Below are 23,100 nucleotides of genomic sequence, written 5' to 3'. Positions count from 1 at the left end.
AACCACATAATTATCGAGCCGAAAGCTAAAAGTACTATTTCCACCCGACTCAATTCTGAAAGAAGAGTGAAACAACATACCTTTTCGCTAATCACGGGAAGGATAAAAACCTAAGTATTGTCTGCAACCGATTTGTAACGTCCGTGACCTTTTGGAGAAATCAAGGGCAGCTAATCTTAGTTCATACTCTAATTGGGAGTGGTTTCCCTTTGTATAAGCCCGTAGAGTACAATCTACCTTGCCCAGTGTATTGATGTTGTAGAATCGCTGAGCTCCCCCTAAATCTAAAATCGAGTTGGACGGGTTATTAATCTGAATTTAAAAGAAATAAAATACAAGTATTCATCAAACAAGCAAATGCACATGATGAGACATTTGAAATGTTTGTGAAATATCCCATTAATAGCAAACGTAAATATCACACTTTAAAAAAATAATTATCAATATAATTAATATCCAGTGAATGCATGTTAAACAAATGCTTTCTCGAAACATTAATAATATTGATTATTCTTATTTCACTGCATTCTTGAAATTCTCCGTTTTTCTGTGTTTTGAAAAGGTAGGCATAACATCCTTTGTTATAGCAACGAAACGAAAACATGAAGGATATATTTAGGATTTTAAGAAAAGCTCCCTCAAATAGATGAGGACCGTACATTTACGTGGTATGTCAGGACATATTACTATTATTATTCATTTTAATGTTCATAATAATTATGTCACTAAATAAAGTATCATACTATGTACTCGTATTTCAATATTGTTGATAAAACACGATTAGGTATTTCTCTAGTTGCAATACAAAACAATTCTTAAATCACGACAGTATTAATGCCGACAAAAATATATGCCATCATTCCAGTAATCGTTTCCTTCAAATAATTGGGACCTTTCTTAATACTGTGCAAGATACGATGGGGGGCGGAGGGAGGTACATGTTTTTTATCGATACCGGTTCCACTTACTGTATGCGCAGCAGGTTATGCGTGTCTGCAGACAATTGTAGACAGGAGTCGAGTTTAAGATTATCGTATCTCCACCGTTGAAGATTTCGAACTTAGCTAAGATCGCGATCTTAAATCCAAACCGTCTTACAATCGCCCCGGGATCAGTTGGTGCAAGTGGAATAGGACAGTTGTATGGTGATTGTAAAGTGGATTGTAGGCGCCTAAGATCAATTGTAACTAAGATTGTTCTGTGCAAGTGGGCCGAGAAATGGGCTCCACACATTGTTCTCATGTCAGGAATAGAACCCGGGTCTTTGGCGTGACCCTGTTGCCACTAGCCTACTCCACTACGCCCTTCCCCTGGGACTGAGGCCGGAAAACAAAGGCATCTCCAAATGCAGGAGGAACCTTTAGTAGGCATGGTGTGAAAGGAAGATGCAAACGTTTGTATAAAATATTTCTTCTCCGACAAATAAACAACCAGGCTGTCCAAATTGTTATTGATTTTGCTCCAGCAAAGTGGCAGGGAAAAAACACTACAAGGTATATATGATTATATTGGAAGCTTGTTTGGTCGATATGTGGGTAACATCCCTGTGTTCATTCCGGGTGAGACGACGCCACCAGCACCTCCTGCTTTGAAGAATTAACAAGGATCGGGTGCATCATACATAGTTACAAAGCGTCACTCATGCTATCAACCACTCGACATGCTCGATTTGTATACACGCCGTCGTGAAATGGCTGGAATACTGCTGACAACATTCACTCACACACTCACTCACTCTTTGTACAGCTGTTCCATAGACCCCCATTGGTATTCTAGGTAATGGGTCCAAGAACCCCTGCTTGTAGGGCCCGAATAATGAGGATCAGGTGGTTTGTATAATTACATTGTGTGTGATGGACAGACAGACGATGTGGATTGTTCATGCTGTCGCTGGATTGTCTGGCCCACGGTCTATGCGAAACACACTCTTACTTTTGGAAGCCGTGGAAACCCCAATTCACAGATAGTCGTGCTTTGTGATGTAATCACTATTTCCAGTATAAGTCCTTGTATTGCAACCAGTCTGTTAGACTTAAGGATAAATCTAGACTGAACAAGCTTTAAACACTGCCAGAACTACTAAGCAATGTTTAGGGTTGAATTTATATGTACTTAGGCTTTACATGGTTTTTTAGTTGGTTTACGAGACCGACTGTCATAAATAACCTGAAATTATTTATCATTTATTCAGGTTTCATCATAAAAATAAATCTTGTACTGTGAATCAATCAACTATCAATGACTATTGCTAGTTTTCATTTCTAACTCCTCTGTCCAGCAGTGACCGACCTTACAAGGGTTAATCCAAAAATGTGTATATGTATGTTCTAATATAGTAGAACTATTAAGAATATTGTTATTCCCATCAATCTCTGTAGAATCCATGAATCATTGTTATTTCTGTGAGGTATGAAGCTATGTTGAGTAATGTAAATAATTAATCATTATTTATTTGTAAATTGTTATTTTCCATAATAAAATGTTTTAAAATATTCAATGAAGTGAGTGTGTAATTTAATCAACAAAACATGGTGTATGCTACAAATAATGCAATGATATCCGTCACTGTTACTGAATATTCTGAATGACATGAATATGTCTGGTTGTTTAGTCAAGGATCGCCTTCGTGGTCTAGTGGTAGAGTGTCTGCCCGGCGAGCGTAAGATCGGGGTTCGATCCCCGGCCATGTCATACCAAAAGATGTTAAAAGATGGTACTTGTTGTTAACCTGCCTGGCGTTCAGCATAAGGGACCATTTTAGGGACCATCACTTATCCTCACTTCTCCAGTATGTGCCATTGTCTCTCTCCTCACTGGCTTTTAAAGTGACAAGTCTTACTACTACTAATTGAAAAACAAACAAAGTTGCAATTAATACTGTCAAACAGGAGACAAGGTTCTATGTAACAATTGTATCAACTAACTTATTTGATTGAAGGTCATTTTCTCCAAATTGTCTTCGGCCATTCTTTCTGTGACCCACGCAGATTGCTGTCCAAGTTATGCCCCTTAGACATACCAGTAACCTTTAATCATGGGTTTAATCCCTGTTATCCAGGTAATATTTCTATGTTTGTCAGCCCTATACCCATGGGTTTCGCCAAAGTGGCAAATATGTAAGACCTGCATCCCTTTGCGCTTTCATTCCACATCTCCCACACTGACTGATTCTCATCCAAAGGCCCTTACACCACTGGGCCATCCCCCTTGACTAAACAAACCAGTGTTGTATATATAGAGTTTCGTAGTATAATAGAAGAAAGAGTTGATACAATCATGGACATGCTGTTTGTCTCCAGAAAATCAGTGCATAATTACAAGATGCCATCAGATACATATCTTTTTACAGCTGCTGCTTCTCGCCATGTAAAGGTTTTTCATTGTTATTATTATTAGTAGTAGTAACATGGTCCTGTGAATTACTGGGTTGTCTGGCCCAGTGTCGAGTATTTACAAGCCGAATGTATATTGTATGCAATTTTTATATTCGCACATTAATCACAAGGTCGATTTAGAGGAGTTAAGGTCCTGCGTACGGAACAAGCGTCAGGCTTTGAAACTATTTAGTCTATGATGAGGGAGGATGCATTGTCCCATAATTCTAGCGATAAGAAACCATTTAAGATATTCGTGGTCACTCCTTCAGATAAGCACTTCTTGTACAGTACCACGCTGTTAAAATCGTTTCATATGCATCCACTGCGAGCAAATCAGTTAGAATCTATATTTGAACGAGGCGCCAACTCAACATTACGCTTGAAACATGACTGGGATCCTGATTTGGCATACGACGTCCGAGTAGAGCAGGGAGAGAACCAGTCAAGCTGCTAACGTCACGTGATGCTATGACAGTCTCGCGAGATTTATGACGTCACCTTGACGACACTTTCACTACTGGCATCGCCATTGTTGAGGTTATACTGCTGTCATATTACAACTTATCTGCTGCTTTTTGCCTTGTCTTGTGCTCATCTCCGCTTGTGAAAACCATGAGCGCATACACCCAAGGTATTTCTTTGTTTCTGAATTAGCCATGTTGGCCCATTTCCTTGTTTTCTGATTAAATTTCTTAATTAAATTTGAAGTAAGCCGAGATCTAAATCTATTGAAAAATTATTCTAGTAGGCCTAGATTTCTACCACCAACCATTCACCATTTATATAAGATTGCATTTTTGTAGCCATTGATAACATGTCAACATCTGAGCCTGAAATATGTCCGATATATCTATATACTTTCCTTATTCTTATTCTGAAAAGAGACCATTTTTTACACTCAATGTCAAGTATCGAAAGAAGAAACTTCAAATATGACAATTTGTCTTATAATATAAAGATTTTTTTCAGGTTAAATTGAGACCATTTCATCCTTTTCAGTCTGTTGATAAAACAAATCATCTATTTTAAACGTTTCATTTGATTTATCTTTCCATTATCAAAATACTTGTCGGCCGTATCAGATATATTTTCTAAGGCTGATAGATCTAGGCATAGTTGTTTCTCTTCAAATACATAGTAAAAACCACTGGTGTGTTAATTTTGCCTTTTCATAACATAGATATCTGTAGCCCTTCTGTAACAACAGTAAAACTAGCTCAGGGTAATATTGAACAACTCACTTTGTCAATGAGGTGTGGTAGTTTTGTTTCAACAATATTATAACTTAAGGTTAAACCGTTCCAAATAAATATACTGAAGATTATTATCAGACTCAATCATAAATATTGTGAAGCTTTCAAGGTGCTAATGTGCAAGTGACTTCAAAGAGGGCATAGACACGACCGCTAGTCCGTTAGTTCGAGACAAGTGAAAATGGAAAGGGACTAGTTGTTTCTTTTATTCCAAAATCTTATTGCTTAATCAAACCACTATTCTGAACTACGGAATCGTTGGATATGACCAGTCTGTGGTGTCTATCCCTGCAAAGGCTTCCATCCCTATAGATAACACTAACATCAACATAGAAACTTTCCCTTCTGTCCATCATATGCATGAGATTCACTTACGAAGAAAGTAAACAAACATGTAATGTACAAATAGTAGAATTGTAAAACATAGTATAGCAGCGGCACAACCACTGGTTTCATTTTGAAATGATAAAAATAAGCTGCGTATTTAGATCTACGTAAAGTACGCAAAATGAGTTGCTTCCGAACAAATGGGCATGACAACAGTCAAAACCCCAAGGTTCTTCACGGTGCTGTGCGTAAATACCAAACGTAACCTTTCCACCTAGCGTACCTATTTTCCCCATAGATATTTATTTACTGATCTAATTCAAGCATCATGTAAAAGTGAATTCTACTGCCGTGAATAATTCACAACAGGTGCGTCTGGCTTATTGTCGTTAAGACAGATATATACAGTTGTAAACATTTACGACATGTGACATTGGGGCTGCACATGAATGTTTAAAATCATATGAAACAATATTTTAAGCTGAATTATTGTAAAAAATTAAATTTACTCGTTGGTTAAAAAATACTCAAGGGAATAAAAACATATTGAATACCTAAAGAGAATTATCAATACCCAGGGTCAATGGTAACATGTGAGTAAATACACCATGGCTAAAACAGTATCTGGAATCCTGTGCTTTTATGAATCTTTCATAGCGTTGTGACAATGACCAATCAATATCATAATATAGAACAAAATCATAAATAGTGTTAATATGTTCTATCAAGTATTATTCTGTGAATGTACACGTTACGACCACTTAATACCGGAAAACAAATCAATTTCGCAATCATTATCAACACGAACACTGAACATTTAGACTAATTAAACTTTTCATGTAACATGAAATGCATGCCAATTGTACGTCAATACTTAACAAACTTGTATAACGTTCCTACCAGGGTACCGAGGAATTGGCTTTAAGTATAAACGATGACTATACGCCACACACAGTGTAGTTTACATACACTAAGTATATTTCCGCATACAGGTACTGACCGTTGAGAAAACCTTTTCTTCATATACAATATATAGGTTGATGTAATGACTCTCTCTCTCTCTCCAGTGTGAAAAGGGCGCAATATTAATGCGTCTGGGAAAACTCTGTATATCTTCATGATTCTGTTGCTAACACTTATTTTGCTAACGACAAATGTCATAAGGACAACCCATGAAGATCCAGGTTAGAAAGGTCTTCAGCAAACCATACTTGTCGTAAGAGGCGACTAACAGGATCAGGTATCATCGTATCCCAATTGCGTGGATCGATGCTCATGATGTAAATCACTGGATTGCCTGGTCCAGACTCGATTATTTGCAAACCGCCGTCATATAGCTGGAATATTGCTGAGTGCGGCGTTGAAACAACAAACACACCATTAGGGAATTTTCATGATTTGAGCATATTTGGATTGAAAGTACTTCCATAGCATCACCCAACTACAGACACACCCTTACAACATTTTGGATGGCAATCAGTCAATGTCCTAGAAAATGTACCTATCTGAAACCCTGGCTTATATACTTGCCTTTTCTGAACTGATCGGTTGACAGTCATCGAATGGATCATCAAAACCACTATACATGCTATACATTTGTCTAAAAGTAGTTTATATACTGTCCAAGTTGATCCTGTTGCATTTATTCCCATTTAACACTCTCATTCTTTCTTTCCTGACAGCTCTTGACCTCGTGATCAGGTTCCCTTTGAACTTTGACATCTGGGCCCCTCCTCGCCAAGTGGGTTTCTTTGGGAATCAGTAATTTACTGTTATTGTAATGAATTACTAACACATGGTAGCAAAACATATACTACTGATTTGGAAAGTTCATGAATATTATTAACCACGTATCATTATCACTAACGTCCTTATAACATCATAATTATCCCCTTATTGATCCATTTCCAACAACTACCCTCTTCTTCCTGTACTCCTATCTTCTGTCTCTCTCTACATGTCCTTCTCTCCCTCCCTGTCAGCGTCCTACTGGGAGGTACATGACCATCCTTGAACCCCTGTCAGAACTTCCCGTCCCTTCCACCTCTATCCCCGACCCCGCCCCTCTCTCTGCCTCCGTCCTCCGTGATGCCCCTCACTTCGTCGATATCAACCTGGATGATGACGACACCCCGACCCAGTCCCCAGTTCGAGTCTTCCTGTCACGTGTGTCTGGATTCTTGAGGAGAGTGTTCCGTGTCAAGATGGACGCTTAAAGTGACATCTTACTACCTCTTAGAACTTGTGTTAATAATTACCTTGGACCTTAAGAATACTTTTTAAAAATAAATGCTATAGTGTTCTCTATATTTTGGACCTTTCCGACTTTTTTGATCATTTAGGACCATTTTGCTCATTTTGGACCCCGGAATAAATACTTTTTTAAATACTAAACCTTCAGTGTTTTTGGACTTTTTAGATACTTGGGCCATTTTGGATAACCTATAGAAATACGTTATGTGCTTTTGGCTCTTTCGGACACTTTTGGCTTTACACTTTAAAGATTGGACTTCATTAAATCATTATGATTTATTATTTATTGTTGTTTTGTTTTTTCCATTTAGCCGTTTTTCCTTTAGTTACGTTGTTGCATACAATCTCCTTGGTTTGTCGGCCCCTTATACCCGTGTGCTTGTGGGTTTCACCATCTCTTGGCAGTATGTAAGGGCTTTTATGTATGTCAACCGCATTCAGCAGTATTTCAGCTACAGCGAGTCTATTGACTGCTATCTGTGTACGATGACAAGCGGTCATCCGAGAAACTGACCATCTGGTCCATGGACTTAGTCGCCTCCTGCACAGGGACCAGTTCTAACCCGGAAACACACCTGGTCACCAAGGTGCTCACCTTGAGTATCCAAGATACGTTCAATTAGTAATTCTCTACGACTGCACTTACGATTTGTATATATATTTCGAAGCTTAATTATTTTTCTCTCAGCGGAACCAAATGCAGAAAAGGAACGGAAATGGTGTGGTTTTGCTATTTCATAAAAACAGACAATAGCAAGGCAAAAACAATCCCTCCCTCCTCTATCCCTGCCCCTCTCACTGCCTCCGTCCTCCGTGACGCCCCTCACTTCTTCGATATCAACCTGGATGATGATGACACCACGACCCAGTCCCCAGTTGGAGTCACGTGTGTCTGGATTCTTGAGGAGAGTGTTCCGTGTCAAGATTGACGCTTAGAGTGACATCTTGCTACCTCTTGGAACTTGTGTTAATAATTACCTTGGACCTTTAGAATACTTTTGAAAAACAAATATCGTGTTCTCTCCATTTTGGACCTTTCGGACATTCTAAAAATATTTGCACAATTTGATCATTTTGATATTTTGGACCTTGGAATAAATACGGTTTAAAAATTTAACCTTTTGTGTATGGGAAATACTTGATATATAAATAAACAAAGATAGATTGTGCTTTTGACCTTTATGACAATTTGTTTACATTTTGGCCATTTCGGACAAACATTCAACTTAATTATTCATAAATTAGTTATAACCATTAAAGATTGGCTTGATTTTCTTGCTCCATGTTTTTGTTGTAATATTACACACAAGCTTAGTTAATAATGACCCATTTGAGATCAAGGAAGGTGAGTTTCCAAGTCATTTACCCTACTTCAATGCCAGACTTGTTCTGGATCCTTGAGGAGTGTTTCGTGTCAAGATAGATGCTTGGAGTGACATCTTGGTACTTCTCGGAAGTTGCGTCATATAATGATCACATTGAATCATTAGAATACATTTAAATACAAAATAGTAATACATTGTGCTATAGGCATTTTGGACCCTTTCGAACATTTGCAGTTTTCACTTTTCACAAATGAACGTCATTTATACATTTTGACGTTTTAACTTTTGTCTTTACTTGATTAAATTGATTACCAACCAGTATGAATTATTAAAGATTTCTATATCCTTGTTTTTATCCCCCCGACATATAATGAGGGGGGATATAGCCATCAGTATGTCTGTCTGTCCGTCCGTCCGTCCGTCTGTAATCATTGTTTGTCCTCTCACAAAACTTGTCACACTTACCAATCAGGCTCAGTAGTAGTGCCTTTTGCTATTTAGAGATTTTGAGAATTTTGTATTTTTGTCGTTTCCATAGAAATATGATGAACTTAGGAAATTTGAGGGTACTGCTCTTGTCCGGAGCATATTTCCTAAACCGTACACCCTAGCTTCACAAAACTTAGTACACTTACCAATAAGGCTCAGTGGTAGTGCCTTTTGCTATTTAGAGATTTTTAGAATTTATATTTTTGTCGTTTCCATAGAAATATGATGAACTTAGGAAATTTGAGGGTACTGCTCTTGTCCGGAGCATATTTCCTAAACCGTACACCCTAGCTTCACAAAACTTAGTACACTTACCAATAAGGCTCAGTGGTAGTGCCTTTTGCTATTTAGAGATTTTTAGAATTTATATTTTTGTCGTTTCCATGGAAATGTGATGAACTTAGGAAATTTGAGGGTACTGCTCTTGTCCGGAGCATATTTCCTAAACCGTACAACCTAGCTTCACAAAACTTGGTACACTAACAATAGACTCAGTGGTAGTGCCTTTTGCTATTTAGGGATTTTACAATTTTATATTTTTGTCGTTTCCATGGAAATATGATGAACTTAGGAAATTTGAGGGTAGTGCTCCTGTCCGGGCCATATCTCCTGAACCATACAACTTAGCTTCTCAAAAGTTTTTACACCTATCAAGCAGGTTATGTAGTGGTGCCTTTGCTATTAACAGATGATTCTTTCTTCTTTTTTTCAATTTAAATTGAAAATTGATAGAGCATATCTTCTAAACCATGCGACAGTTTCACCAAACTTTATGCACATATCAATCATGTTCACTAGTAGTGCAGTTTGTTATTTATAGATTTTAATCTTTTTAATTTGTAGCCCCTGACATATAATTCTAAGGTGTACTATTTACTGATATCATATACTATATATGATGTGAGCTACATAACCTAGTACATTCTCTTTATGCCTTTGTGTCATGAGGTTACTACAGAGTACAGAGCTATTCATATGCGAATCTGCGAAGTTATTGTTATTACAATTTCATGAGATCATCAGAAAGTGAGCTACATGAACCAATATTTAATAACCTTCATTATATTTCTGGTTTTGGCATCAAGGAAAAAGATTGCCTTGCCAATCTAAGTACATTTGAAGGTACACACAGTTTACCGACATGCCATGTCGGGGGGATATGTCATCTTCGGATGACTCTTGTTTCTTATGTTATACATGTAACACAAGAGTTGACCTTAGTTTATCACCCATCTTGAAAAGCTTCTATGTGCAGAAAATGCTGACAACATTTATGTCATTGTCTATTGAGCTGCAGGGGCCATTCATGTTAGATTCATCACAACATAGTTATGGATTCAAAATGATTTTGGGCATCTCTCTAAACGAGAGAGAGAGAGAGAAAGAGAGAGAGAGAGATGTTCAGCAGTATTCCAGCTACAAGTATGTCAAAGCACATTGTAGACTATGAGAATAAGTTATGTTATAGTCAACTGTATAATATCTCTGAAGTTCATGACATGTGCCACAGAACACATGACTTTCAGCTGGGATTGTTATACAAATGTACTTGTCACTGCACTTTGATTATGGAGGAACCTATATTTAGGTCCATGGATCAGCAAACCATTTTTGTGCAAATAATTAACATTACACAAGTGATTTATTATTGCAGTATTTCCAAGTTGTCTGTTCCATCAAGTTTTACAAGGATCTCTGTTCAGTTGGAATAAATAGAAGTACAAAACACAATCACTTGAGAAGATATATTTCAGGCTGTTCTATGAAACATGATATAATATGAGGTGATGAATGGAAAATATCACAGACTGTATGGACGGGTTGCACAAATTGTATGGATGTAATAATAGTTTTTCTCTAATTACAGGAAGAAACAATCATAAATAATGGTGACATTTCTTATATCTATCTTACGTTACAGGATCATGTTAGATAGGTTGCAAACCATTGGAAAGTTTGTACTGTCCTCCTTAAACAATAAAGTTGCTGGATGAATTATCCACATGTAAAGCACTGATAGGATGTACAAAAGTTAGCAGATTTTTTAGGTAAAAGAATTTGTATCATGAGGAAAACATACATAATTACTTGACCAAAACTCACTTAATTCAGCATTTAGAAATGTATGTACATGCTGTATTATCATAATTCAGGGGTTTGACATGGTTTAATCCAGCTAGTCCACAATTTTGGATCAGTTGTATATGTAACATTATCAGATCTTTTTCTCCGATTCAAAGTTTGAACGTACAAAAAGAAGTATGCATGAGTTTTTGAGCCAATCAAATATCAGATTTCTAAAATGTTTTGGCCTTATTTCAGTCTTAATGTCAACACAATCCATTGTCAGTTGCAGTTTCTCTATGGTACATTACCACCTGCCCCTGATTTGGTAATACTGAACAAAAGAAAACCTTTACAAAAAACAGGAAAGCTCCCTCAGCAGTATACCCAAGTGCATGTAGAAGCCAATGATGCTCAGTGTGTAAAATATCTAAATATATAATGTGGAAATTGTTATTCTCGAATTTGAAACTGCACTTTACATTTGTTTTCAAGATCCTGTAATCTAATATTCTGCCCTGAATGCTTTGAATTTAGGCATCTCCATGGTGAATAACTGATGAGAAAATGTCAGATTTGAGGAACATTACTACATTTGGGTTAATAAGTATTAATCCTCTTTAAATTTTGCTAATATCATATTAACAGACAAGTGGTTGTGTTGAACAGTGTATAAACTATTTGTTCAACTCTTAAATTGTAATAGTCTAAGTCATGATTGCCGTCTACAATTACAACAAATTTCAAGAATTATTCCGTTAAATAGGAGAAGTAAAAAACAATGTTATCTTGTAATACATTCAAGATATCACTTACAATTTTGACCTGTTAACACTATACAGCTCCTAATCAGCTGAAGTGCTTATGAGATTATTTAGCTGATCATTCTCTCGTGGTAGTTGTGTAGTAAGTTCGTCCCCAAGTTTCCAGATCTTGATGTAGCCAAGTCCATCACCAGTTGCCAGGAGATGGCGCCTATGATCAAACAAAACTTACATTTTTTAAAATAATACAAAATAGTGCTCAAATGATACACCAAAGTCACCACATGACACATAATGCAATACATCGTAAAAAACACTATTTTTGTCTAAAAGTGCTTACAATAACAAACAATCAATACATGATCCAACTGAATGATTGGACTTAATATGATATCTGATAAAGCTCACATGCCAATCAATACCAATTTGAAAACTCTGATTCCAAGATAATAAAAACAATTAATGAAACGACATGTATAGATACAGACGGAGGTGGCGAACTAAGATATGGTCTTCGCTGGTGAATCATTTCAGCCTGTGTTGGTTAGCACTTAACTTAAAATTAGCCTGTGCCAAACAATAACAAAGTTATTCAAGGTTTTGGTCACTTAAGATGGTATTTAGCCAAAGGCTGTCATCTGTACTATTTTCTGATAAAACTGGCACAATTTAAAATTTATGAATCTATTGGAAATCCTTTTTTCTTAGGCAGGAGGCTAATAGTGTTTTAACACAGAAGTATATGACTAAGGGTATTAAACTACAGTACAGTAGCAGTGACAAACTAATTGTTCATTATTTGACATTATGCACAAATTTATTTGCATAAATTCAATTTACTGGCAACAGTTGCTTAACTGACAAAACCAGACAAATGAAGTTAAGTTTCAGGCTATGGACAAGTACTTACTGGTGAGCATTGAACTGTAAGCTGTACACAGATGCCTTCTTCATCCCTGCCTCCAGTTTCTGCAGCGGAGCTAGATGACCCTCTCGCAGGTCGTACACTAGCAGGCTGCCATTCTCACTGACAGTTGCCAGCACTGTTGGCCGGACAGGTGACCACTTGGCCCCAAATAGGTAGCCATCACCTGGTTCTATTGTGAGAATTGGCTGGTCCTAAAACAAGACAAATTTGGAAATTTGGAAATACCTTACAAATCAAAGTCAACCTTTTCACCTGAGATAGTGAAAAAGTAAATATGAACATACTTGCACATTTTTCTTGTGGCTTAGCACAAATAAATTTTTAAAAAGTGTGTTAAAGACAAATTACAGTGAGGAATATTTATAATATCTTCATAAAAAGTATTGTGTGGTTTAATAAACAGCCTTTCTGTGATACAAAACACTGTTATCGGACAGTCAATGTATTGTCTGACAATTCAAAGCACAGTCATTTTAGGGCTTTTCAACTTTGATTTGAATGATCCAGATGCTCTAAAATTTTAAGTTAATGCAGGGATGAGAATCTGATGCAGATCCGCGATTTTCTGCGAATTTTAGTGAACATAAATTTGTTAAATTCTGATAAACCCCCTATAAACACCCCCAAATTATGGACCACGCTCCATTGAAAAGACATTTCAGCTGAAAAGGAAAATATTCATTCTCATCCCTGTTAATGGTCCTTTATTATTGTAATTTACTAAGTACATAAGTTGCCATCGAATAAGTGGAAAATGAATATGGATTGTGATGTCACGGATCTATACATATATGCTTACATCTTAGGGTTCCAGATTCTAAAAGGAAGGATGCTATATAAATGTCTACCATTAAATCTTGTACATTTCAGGATGAAGATATCAGGATCTGTAAAAGGACCAATGATGAGCAGAAAGCAGGTGCCTTGGGATGAACCTGCATAGACAGTTGTCTGATATGGTTCTGTCTGATTTTCAATTTCAAATAAGTGTATGATTCAAAATAAAACTTCTCAACCCTGTGTAACAGGTTTTCCTGTGTTTGAAAAACCCATCAATTAGGAGATAAACCTACTGTGTTTTGAAATTTGATGTAGTCCCACTGTAGAGTAGATACCTCTTTATTTTAATTTTGAACCGAGCGGGACTACATCAAATTTCAAAACACAGTAGGTTTATCTCCATTCTACCATGACGGCAACAACGCTTTGAAAACGGTGCTCTCTTGCAACACGTAACAACACAGGTGCACATGTCCGCAATCTTAGAACATTCCGAAAAGTGGTCACAGGTAGTTAGTTATATATGTAACAATTATTACTAAACTTCAAGATTAAAAACACCATAGTCGTGAGTAGTTCATAATAAGTGTTCAAAACACATAGTTTTTCAAAAGAAGTTGACAAATACCACTCCAAACTTAGTCCAAAGAGAGATGTTTTAACTTCTACCAAACTGTTGTACGCTGTGAACTGACTGTCATTTTTTCAGAATTTTGCAGAGAGGTAATTTCTTGGAAATCGAACATGCCATCATTTCTATTGTAGGGGAGACGGGTTATAGAAAAAGGGTTTAAAATGCTAAACGAATATATTTCTACAACAAACTTTATGAATTAACATTCTATTATACATTTAACATGTGTAAGTGTTATTAGTTAGTTAGCAATCACCCCCAGTAAACAATAATAAAATCAAAATAAATGCCTCTCCACCCTGAACTTGGGTGTGGCTGAACTTGACCTACATCACGGTTACTTACACCTCACAGCTGTCAATGGCTGACAATCTTGTGTTTACATTCTCCGTAACGAGTTATAGAATGAAGCAAGATGACAACCCTGATCTATGATGTGGTGCAACTTTAACATGTAGATTATCTGGGATTGATCGAGCCTGCTGGTACATCCATATGACTACCAATGTGACTGAGTATGACTGAACAGCTGCTTTTTAGGCTGCAGACGAGCCGGATATTTTGAAACGTGGAATCTGCATGGTGTGACCTGTCAATTTCAAGATTTCACGGATCCAAAGCCAAATTGTGACAGAACTTAGACATTTGTGTCCCAGAAATAGTGGATCGTGTATGATTTTCTTAATTGTGCGTGTTCTGAAATGAACTTCATCAAGTTTAATAAGCTGTCACTTCAGTTGGGACATTGTTTTCGTGGACTTTCGAAGGGGAGTGTTTTCTGATGGACTTTCAAATCAACTCCTGTTAAATTCTAACGGTGGTGGTTGACGGAGATGGCAACGAATATCGATCAGAAAAAGGGTTGTAAACAACAATTTTTATGATGTTATATTTTACTTTCATTGTCGGTTGTTTCAATGAGGAAATAGCTTAAATTGTTCCGATTCTTGTCACCATAGAACAGTTTCTTAAACAAAAGAATGTGACCGCTGGTCCCTAGCCAAAAATGTGACTCAATATGAATGCGACACCCCCCTCCTCTCAAGCATCAGTGGATTTATATCTAAAGAAAATGTCCTCTGTCAGGCCTACAGGAGAATCATCACCATAATCCAACCTTACATCAATCCAATCACACACCAAATAGCACCGCTTATTAGCGCTGAGTAGAGCACTTCAGCTAAAGAAATACATGCGTGCTGGCTCGTGTCGGCCTTTGACGCAGTCACAAAGAACAGTGTTGCGTGGGTGGCGTCTGTCTGGACTTGCAGGTGTGATCAGTGATGACATAAGTGACAATTCACAGGATGTAATTAGTGTTTGAATGACATTGTTTATATACTTGTTACAAGAGCTGCTCAATAAACAGTGCTGTGGAATACATAGTTGTTTGTTTTCAGCTTATGTCTAAGCTGGTATTTCTGCTCTCCAAATGTTTTATTGCTGATATAAATGCAATATTTAATAATACGAGCAAAGACCACTCGCATCTTTCGCATTTAATTCACGCTCGCGTTAATTTCAAGATTTACAGTATGCATTGTATCGCTACAAAGATATGATAGGTATGATGACATCTCTACTCTGTACCTGAAGCATGTTGTACAGTCGGAGACATTGGTCCATGCCTGAGCTGAGGAAGGCATGTCTGTGATATGGGGAACAATCCACGGAGTACACAGGGCCATGGTGAGGGTTGAAGGTAAAGGTGACAGGAGATCGCAGAGGTACAGAGGAGATCACGTGACCTGCCAGAAATATTTGACATTAAGGAGTATTTAGTATGTACATAATAAATGATGACATCAGTATAATATTTAAAAAAAATTATTATCACATAATGTGTTTATAAGGTCACTTTCAAGAGACACCAAACGTGTTGACAGCTATTCAAGGTAATGTCTCAACACAAATGTTTTTAGAGCTGTGTGAATCTTTGGCAAATTGAACAAGAGTAATGAACAAGTTTAGGGTATATTATAATATTGCATACTTTAACTGTTAACAGTATACAACAGGGAAATTATTGATTAACTAAGTGGGAAATTAAGTCTTGGGCTTTTTGAGTGGAATGCAAACAAATTACCTTTGAACTACCTAGGATGGCAATTCATTGCTGTGATCACAATTAACATTCATTTCCTTTTCATTACATGAGTAAAAATTAAGGGAAATAAAGCATGAAATTCATGGGTTGTCGATTCAAATAGCTCCTCAATTTCGAACACTGCATAGTATTAGTTCAAGTAATATCTCACTTCCAGCAGGGTTTCCCTGTGCATGCATGGAACATTTGAACACACAACCACTCTCGGAACCAATGATGAACATGTCCTTGTCCTCCGCATTGTATGACAGACACGTCACTCCAATCTCCTTGTCGGCTCTCACAGACCGGGTCTTCATACTTCGGGGCAAACTCTGGGCCATTAACACAAATCTGTTGGATGTAAAAAATACCAGGAAATGTTCCAACTCCGCTATTAATGAGTTGACCCATGAAGATCTAGGTTAGAATAAGTCTTCAGCAACCAATGCTTCTCGTAAAAGGCGACTAAGGGGATCGGGTGGTCAAGGCTTGCTGACTTGGTTTGATGCATGTCATCGTGATTGATGGTCATGATGTCAATCACTGGATTGTCTGGTCCAGACTCGATTATTTACAGACTGCTGTCATACGACTATGATATTGCTGAGTGTGACATTAAACAACAAACAAACAATATAACTAGGTTGGATTCATGGGTAAATACTATTGGTTTAAACCAACTTGTCTGCAGCTCATTTCTGACAAATGGTTTATGTAAAATAACTAGAATTTTGGAGAAAACCTCCAGTCCCTAGTTATGCTAGTCTCAGACTAACTGACTAGTAGTCATGTCTATCCCTGTTGACACACACACACACACGTCGCTACATAAGTGCAATAATCTTGGACGTGACGTTCAACTCAATTTCACCTTACCTATCCATGTTGATCTGCAATATCCTTCAATCATATATTGGTGGAAAGCTAGTTACTACATCCATTTTCTACCATCATGTGTCAATCTGATGGTTCACATGCACTCATGTACTATTAGGATCAGTTTGGAAGGAATTACAAACATTTTGAAACCTGAGGAGTTAGAACAGAATATCATGTGAGTGGCATATTTACATGTAGTCAACTCACCCATCAACAAGTTTCAGTCTCTGCTTCTTTGAACTCATCGCCCAAACAAGAATCTTTCCATCACCACTGGCACTGATTATCTGTGTAGTGTAAATTTCAAAGTGTCACACCAATGTTACATACAGGCTATTAGATCCAGGGACATGCATGTTAGTGCTGCTTCAGGAGTGACAGAACATGTTTGGAGATGAGATCAACAAGCTGTCCCACTACACAACAGATTGGGTTGCTTGTGCCAGAGACCATCTACCAGTATATGGATTCTGCATGTGCATATTATATTCATACATAAGCGGGAGGTTCAAAAAGTAAATACTTCCACACAATTCTAACCAGGATCTTTACAGGAAAAAAGTATACTTATTTTTCCACGGGACTCTCCTAAAACAAATTCTCAGACAATTGTGAGACATCTGTAATGTCACTCTGGAATGCTATGACATTATAATACAATGGAAGACATCGTACGTTGCCATGAAAATTGAACCTACCATGCTAAAACAGTGCTACAAAAATTAGAATAAACAACAAAAAGTCGTGATATATTATGAGAATTAACATTTTAGTTTGATGAATTTGAGAAAAACATGTTTCTATTGATGATATGTACGACAAATTTATTGTTTGTAAACATTTTGAGACTTATTTCATCTGTTAATCATAAAATATCAGACCTGGTGCCTCCTACTCTTGGATGCAGGATCAGGAATCCACTTGACTTTAGTGACAGGTTCCCTGTGGGCATCGTCCCCAATGCCAGATGATGCCACGAGCAGGTCATCTTCCTTGCTCAGATCCCAAACCATAACCTCACCTTCAAACACAAATTACACATCAAGAAGGTGGTCTCTGATTGTTAACTGACACAATAACTGTGCACATGTAAACATTGCCATATCTAAAAAGCGATTCATTTGCTCAACCACTGTTTCCTGCATATATTAAGTGGCCATGTGTTGACACCTTACAAGGGGTGTTACCTTACTACTCCATACTGTCCAGCTTAATAATTCATAACCCTTTGAGACCAGACAATTTCTCCCTCACCATGTGTACCTAATCAGTCTCAATGACTGAAAGACACTGTTAACAGAGGAATATCAAGCAAAAACAATTAGCGCTAGTCTAGTCTTATGTACATGCAGGTCTCATAGAAGTGTACAGTACCCTTGTCATACAGAACATCATGTGGTGGTAGTTTTACCAAGGCATACATGTTTGACTCTTTGGTTCATTAAGAATAACTCATCACTATCCTTGCCCTTGGGCACCCCCTTACTATCCTGGATCTGTATTATAATCATGGTTAGGGGCGTGACCTTTACAAATACAAACTCAATCCTCTTCATTATTTCATTGTTTGTCAACATGCTAAGTATGATATGACCTGTAACATGACACAGATCTCACATTCATGAATCTTATATTGGATATGAGTATTATATGTACATTCTAAGTCTACATCTATTAAACGAAAGTTTCTATCCCCTGTAAATACTGCAAAAGTGTCAATACAATCCAGATTTTCAGGATAGTGTCGTAAAATCTTACCATTGAAGTTCCCTCCAGCTATCCATGCTGGGTTTTCAGGATGGAATTCAAGACACATGATACAGCAAGATGAATCAATGACAGTGTCTGGTTTGTTGACATTGAGAGATCGTTTGTCGAGGTTCCATGTGGCTACTGCTGCTTTGTGTGTACACCAGTCTTCATGATCATATCTCCCATAAGTAGCATGTCAAGGATATTGCATCAATTTTCATATACCAATAACAGGAAAACTTGACTTGAAAATGCTCATGACAAAGTTCAAAAGTAGCTTAAAGAGTTTACCACATTTAAAGAATGTAGTATTTACTAGTATGCAACTTTTACTGCATATTCAATGCACACAACACTAACATCTTAACACACAATAAACACATGTATCTTACAATACAAAACAAGATATCAACCTTAACAGGAAATTAACCCCAAAATACATTAAAGGATATGCTGCTGCTATGACTGAACCCGTACAATTCCATGACAATCCTGTGACTTGCAGCTGTAAGAAAATACAAGAAAATACTAATTCTGTCATATGACTATTTGAAAATTATGAATAGTTTTCTAGTGAACAAACATTTATGTTCAAAATAAACCAATTGCATATAAAAAAAACCCATCTATCCGTACAAATGAGTGCTATTGTTTCTAGATATTACTAGATATTAGTGTTATGATATGGAGTATTATTAACTGAGCTTACAAGACCGAACACAATTTGATTAGCCTTGGGCATCAGACTAGAGGCTAGAGTCATACACTGAATTGAGTCTGATGCCGCTTTCACCATTAGTCCTGTAATATCATGGGGGGGGGGGGGGGGGATATCAGCAATTGGCTTCACAGATTGTAACAGTGTGGGGAATTGAACCTGGGTCTTTAGCATGACAAGCAAATGCTTCATCCACTAGGCTACCACATCGCTTTGACACAAAATCAACAAGTCACCAAGCCTAACCACCTGATCCATCTTATTAGCTACAACCAGCAGGGAGCAGGCTGCCAGGGATCACCACAGATAAAAAATCAATTGGAAACAAATTTGACATTAGTCTAGTTACCTCTTCACCAAGAGCTATATGGCCAAGTGTGTGGACACAGGTGACCGAGGCTCCTTCATTTTCAGTGCTTGACAATAAATCTGAAACATCGATCAGTAATAACCTTGTAAATGTGAAATTATACATCTGTTTTTAAAAAGAGACAGTTTACCACAAGATACCAATCTCATTAAAATCAGATCCCAAGATGATGCTCAAGAGGTATCATATCAGAGTCAATGGTTGGTTATCAATGAGATTACATAAGAAACCTGAACTATCAGTATTCATTTAATAAATGGAAGTATAAATGTAAATGTGATACAAATACTGAAATTGACAAATCGTATGGAGAAAATGGTTCCTAACATAAATGTTTTGTACTCTTTTCAGGGGATATGACTATTCCTAAAATGTCAAATTTTAACCTACTATCAAAGGCATGACTTTTGAGGTTCTTGGACAGCGCTGTGACTATTAGAGGTTCCACTCTTTGGAGGAACTGATTCAATCTGTGTAAGTCAGTCTCAGCAAGGTTAAGTGCCCTTTCACGTCCATCATCTGTCTGTGTCTAATTAAAACGGAAGCCAAAAGTCAATTTTCTTGCATAAATGTCATGAATTGTAAATACAATCATAAAAAACAAAAAGCTGTCTTCAAAATGTAACATAAAAATCAAAGTAACATTTTCCAAAGTCTGAAAGTAAGAGGGGGTCTGGGGGTTCTTGAGGTTTTCTGCTATGGTATTTGAACCTAGGGACCCCCTAATTTTTTATTTTATGTCACTAAAACCCCTTGAATTTCATTTCAAATTTTCAAAACTGCTTTTCATAAACCTAATGATAAAATGTAGCGATATGCGTGCTGTAAGCAGTCTTAGATTTAAATAGAAAGACTACCGCAGAATACCTTAAGACCTTAGGATCACACTAAAAAGCATATCTAACTTTCTTATTTATAGAAAATCATCCCAATCGTTTATCTGATCTAACATGTTTGTCTAAACAACATAACAATTAACTCAAGTTATTCTTTTATGTACAGTCAGTCTAAAGACACCAATATCATATATCTTTTAATTTACCCCTTCATCATTTCTTTCTATGGACTGACATCCAACCTCTTCAATGAGCAAATCACTTGTTTGGCAGCTATTGTCAGCTACATGTCTGTGAACAGATGAGAAAGTCTTATAATGTTTATTCAAAAATCAAATACAGTTAATTACAATAGGCAAAGTGTAAAGTTAAGACTGACCAAAAAAGAAGAAGATTTTTTTCTTCTGAATGCCAATACTAACTGTAGAGTGTAACATTATTACCAGTATTAGTTCTAAATACTGTACCGTGTATCCTGGAACATCTTATTAAGGCAAGTCCAAGTATCCTAAGTGTTGACTATGACTCAACACTTTTCATTCAATAAAGCCAAAGGCATCCTAATCTCTAATGCAAGTTTCTTTGTTTCTTTTTTAATGCAACACTAAGCAATATGAAGGCAATCTGTAAATAATCGATTCTGGACCAGAAAATCCCGTGATTGACATCATAAGCATCAATCTATGCAAATTTGGCTGCGATGACATGCATCAACCAAGTCAGCGAGCCTGACCACCGGTTCCCCTTAGGCGCCTCTTTAGAAGCATGGGTTGCAGAAGTAGGCCCTACATGAAAATGTTCAATATATTAGCTGCTTGTACATGTCATACAGTTAACATTTTAAACTTAGTAGCAAAAGTAAAACATCAAAATAAATAAACGAAAAGAAACAGAGAGCACCCCCCTCCCCCCAAAATAACATTAGTCAAATTAATTTGACATGTATCTATACACATCAAATACTCTAGCCCAGTTTCTTAACTATTGGGCAGATTGGCAAGGACTAATAGGACTAGTGCCAATTTCTAACCCTGACAGGTTAGTTGTTTGTTCCAGAAATCTGGTTATTTTACATAACAAGTCTGAAATGAGCTGCATACTGTTGGATATGACCAATGGTGTTTATCCTTGCAAGTCTGACTACTTGATCTCCACAAATATTTGGCGCTTTCCACAAGCCAGGGACCAATTTTTCCCTGGAATAACTAGTCTGCCAACATGTCCTGAGGATGTGATAATTTGGTAATGACAGAATCTTGAATGAATATCCGACTAAAACTTTATATCGTCACTAATTTATCAGTGTTTCCAAAATAACCGCCTGTCCGATAGTCCAAGATGTTTCTGTCTATCTAGTGACTGACGTTCAGTGTTGAAAAGTTTCACGCCTGATAGTCGGGCTATATAAATTACCGAAGTACTCTAGTTTTAATTCAATGTAAGAGGTAAATTAACTGTAAATGTTAAAAACATTATTGATAATTAAAAATTCAATGAGTTACACTTACAGTTACTAAGTTGACAATCGTCCAGATTAATGTTATTTTAAGAAAACTAACATTAGACTGTAGTATTCTTATGTTTACTGTTTTCTTACTTTTGCTGGTTAGTCAACACAATTCTGGACTGGCAACATTATATCTGGTCTGACAACTTTGCACAGTTCATTAGTTGCCAGTCCGGTTGTCTGACTGAAATTTTAGTGAATTTTATACACTCATATTTTATGTCCGGAAAAGTGAAATGCCCATAGGCCATTTGTCTCTTACAGAATCCCTGACTGCACCTTTGTTTAGATGCCTTCAAAGACGAAAGTTCGAATTTGATATTCTCACTCAATCAGAAATCCATCTAAGTAATGAAACCTAGACAGAACGCTGAACGGGGAATACTTCGTGTAACTAGTAGGCCTATTTGTCAGTAACGATTAACAAAAACACGATCAACCCAATCTATTAGGACACATCAGTCATTGTAATGATTAATAATGACTTAGCCAACCGATCACACCTACCTTTCTTTTTTCCACGATGATTTGAATTCAACTGGATCAAGACTTTCGTCTGTAAACATGCTGATATAACCAATGTTTTCTTGACAGGTGCGACGCACAGACAGACAAATATGCGTCGTCTGCTTGACATGTCTGCACTTTACTTCCGGTTTATCTAAATAAATATTTACAACTTTCTTTTCAGATGAATTATGTTTTGATAGTATATTAAAATTGATCTGTGCTTATGCTGTACGAAAAAGGTTTTA

General features: G+C 37.0%; 1 protein-coding gene and 1 long non-coding RNA gene across 2 annotated transcripts; one reads left to right on the top strand and one right to left on the bottom strand.

The window, feature by feature from the left end:
* Positions 1-3,855: 3,855 nt before the first annotated feature.
* LOC124138460 lies at positions 3,856-13,800 on the top strand. The gene is made up of 3 exons (XR_006861635.2): positions 3,856-4,008; positions 6,640-6,698; positions 13,651-13,800. It is a non-coding gene; the product is annotated as an uncharacterized LOC124138460 (long non-coding RNA).
* Positions 10,758-22,984, bottom strand: LOC124138458 (cytoplasmic dynein 2 intermediate chain 2-like). Its single transcript, XM_046505095.2, has 12 exons — positions 22,853-22,984; positions 21,045-21,129; positions 20,393-20,531; positions 19,982-20,061; positions 19,367-19,419; positions 18,921-19,102; positions 18,044-18,183; positions 17,370-17,449; positions 16,453-16,634; positions 15,785-15,942; positions 12,763-12,971; positions 10,758-12,063 (listed from the first exon to the last, which is right to left on the bottom strand). The coding sequence occupies exons 1-12, from the start codon at positions 22,909-22,911 to the stop codon at positions 11,934-11,936; spliced, it is 1,497 nt and encodes a 498-aa protein (XP_046361051.1). The 5' UTR covers positions 22,912-22,984; the 3' UTR covers positions 10,758-11,933.
* Between the last annotated feature and the right edge of the window lie 116 nt (positions 22,985-23,100).

Source organism: Haliotis rufescens, unplaced genomic scaffold (assembly GCF_023055435.1).
Source record: "Haliotis rufescens isolate VD_foot unplaced genomic scaffold, xgHalRufe1.0.p SCAF_54, whole genome shotgun sequence".
Taxonomy (NCBI): domain Eukaryota; kingdom Metazoa; phylum Mollusca; class Gastropoda; order Lepetellida; family Haliotidae; genus Haliotis; species Haliotis rufescens.
Note: the sequence above shows the minus strand (reverse complement) of the source record. Positions and strands in the feature narration are given on the sequence as shown.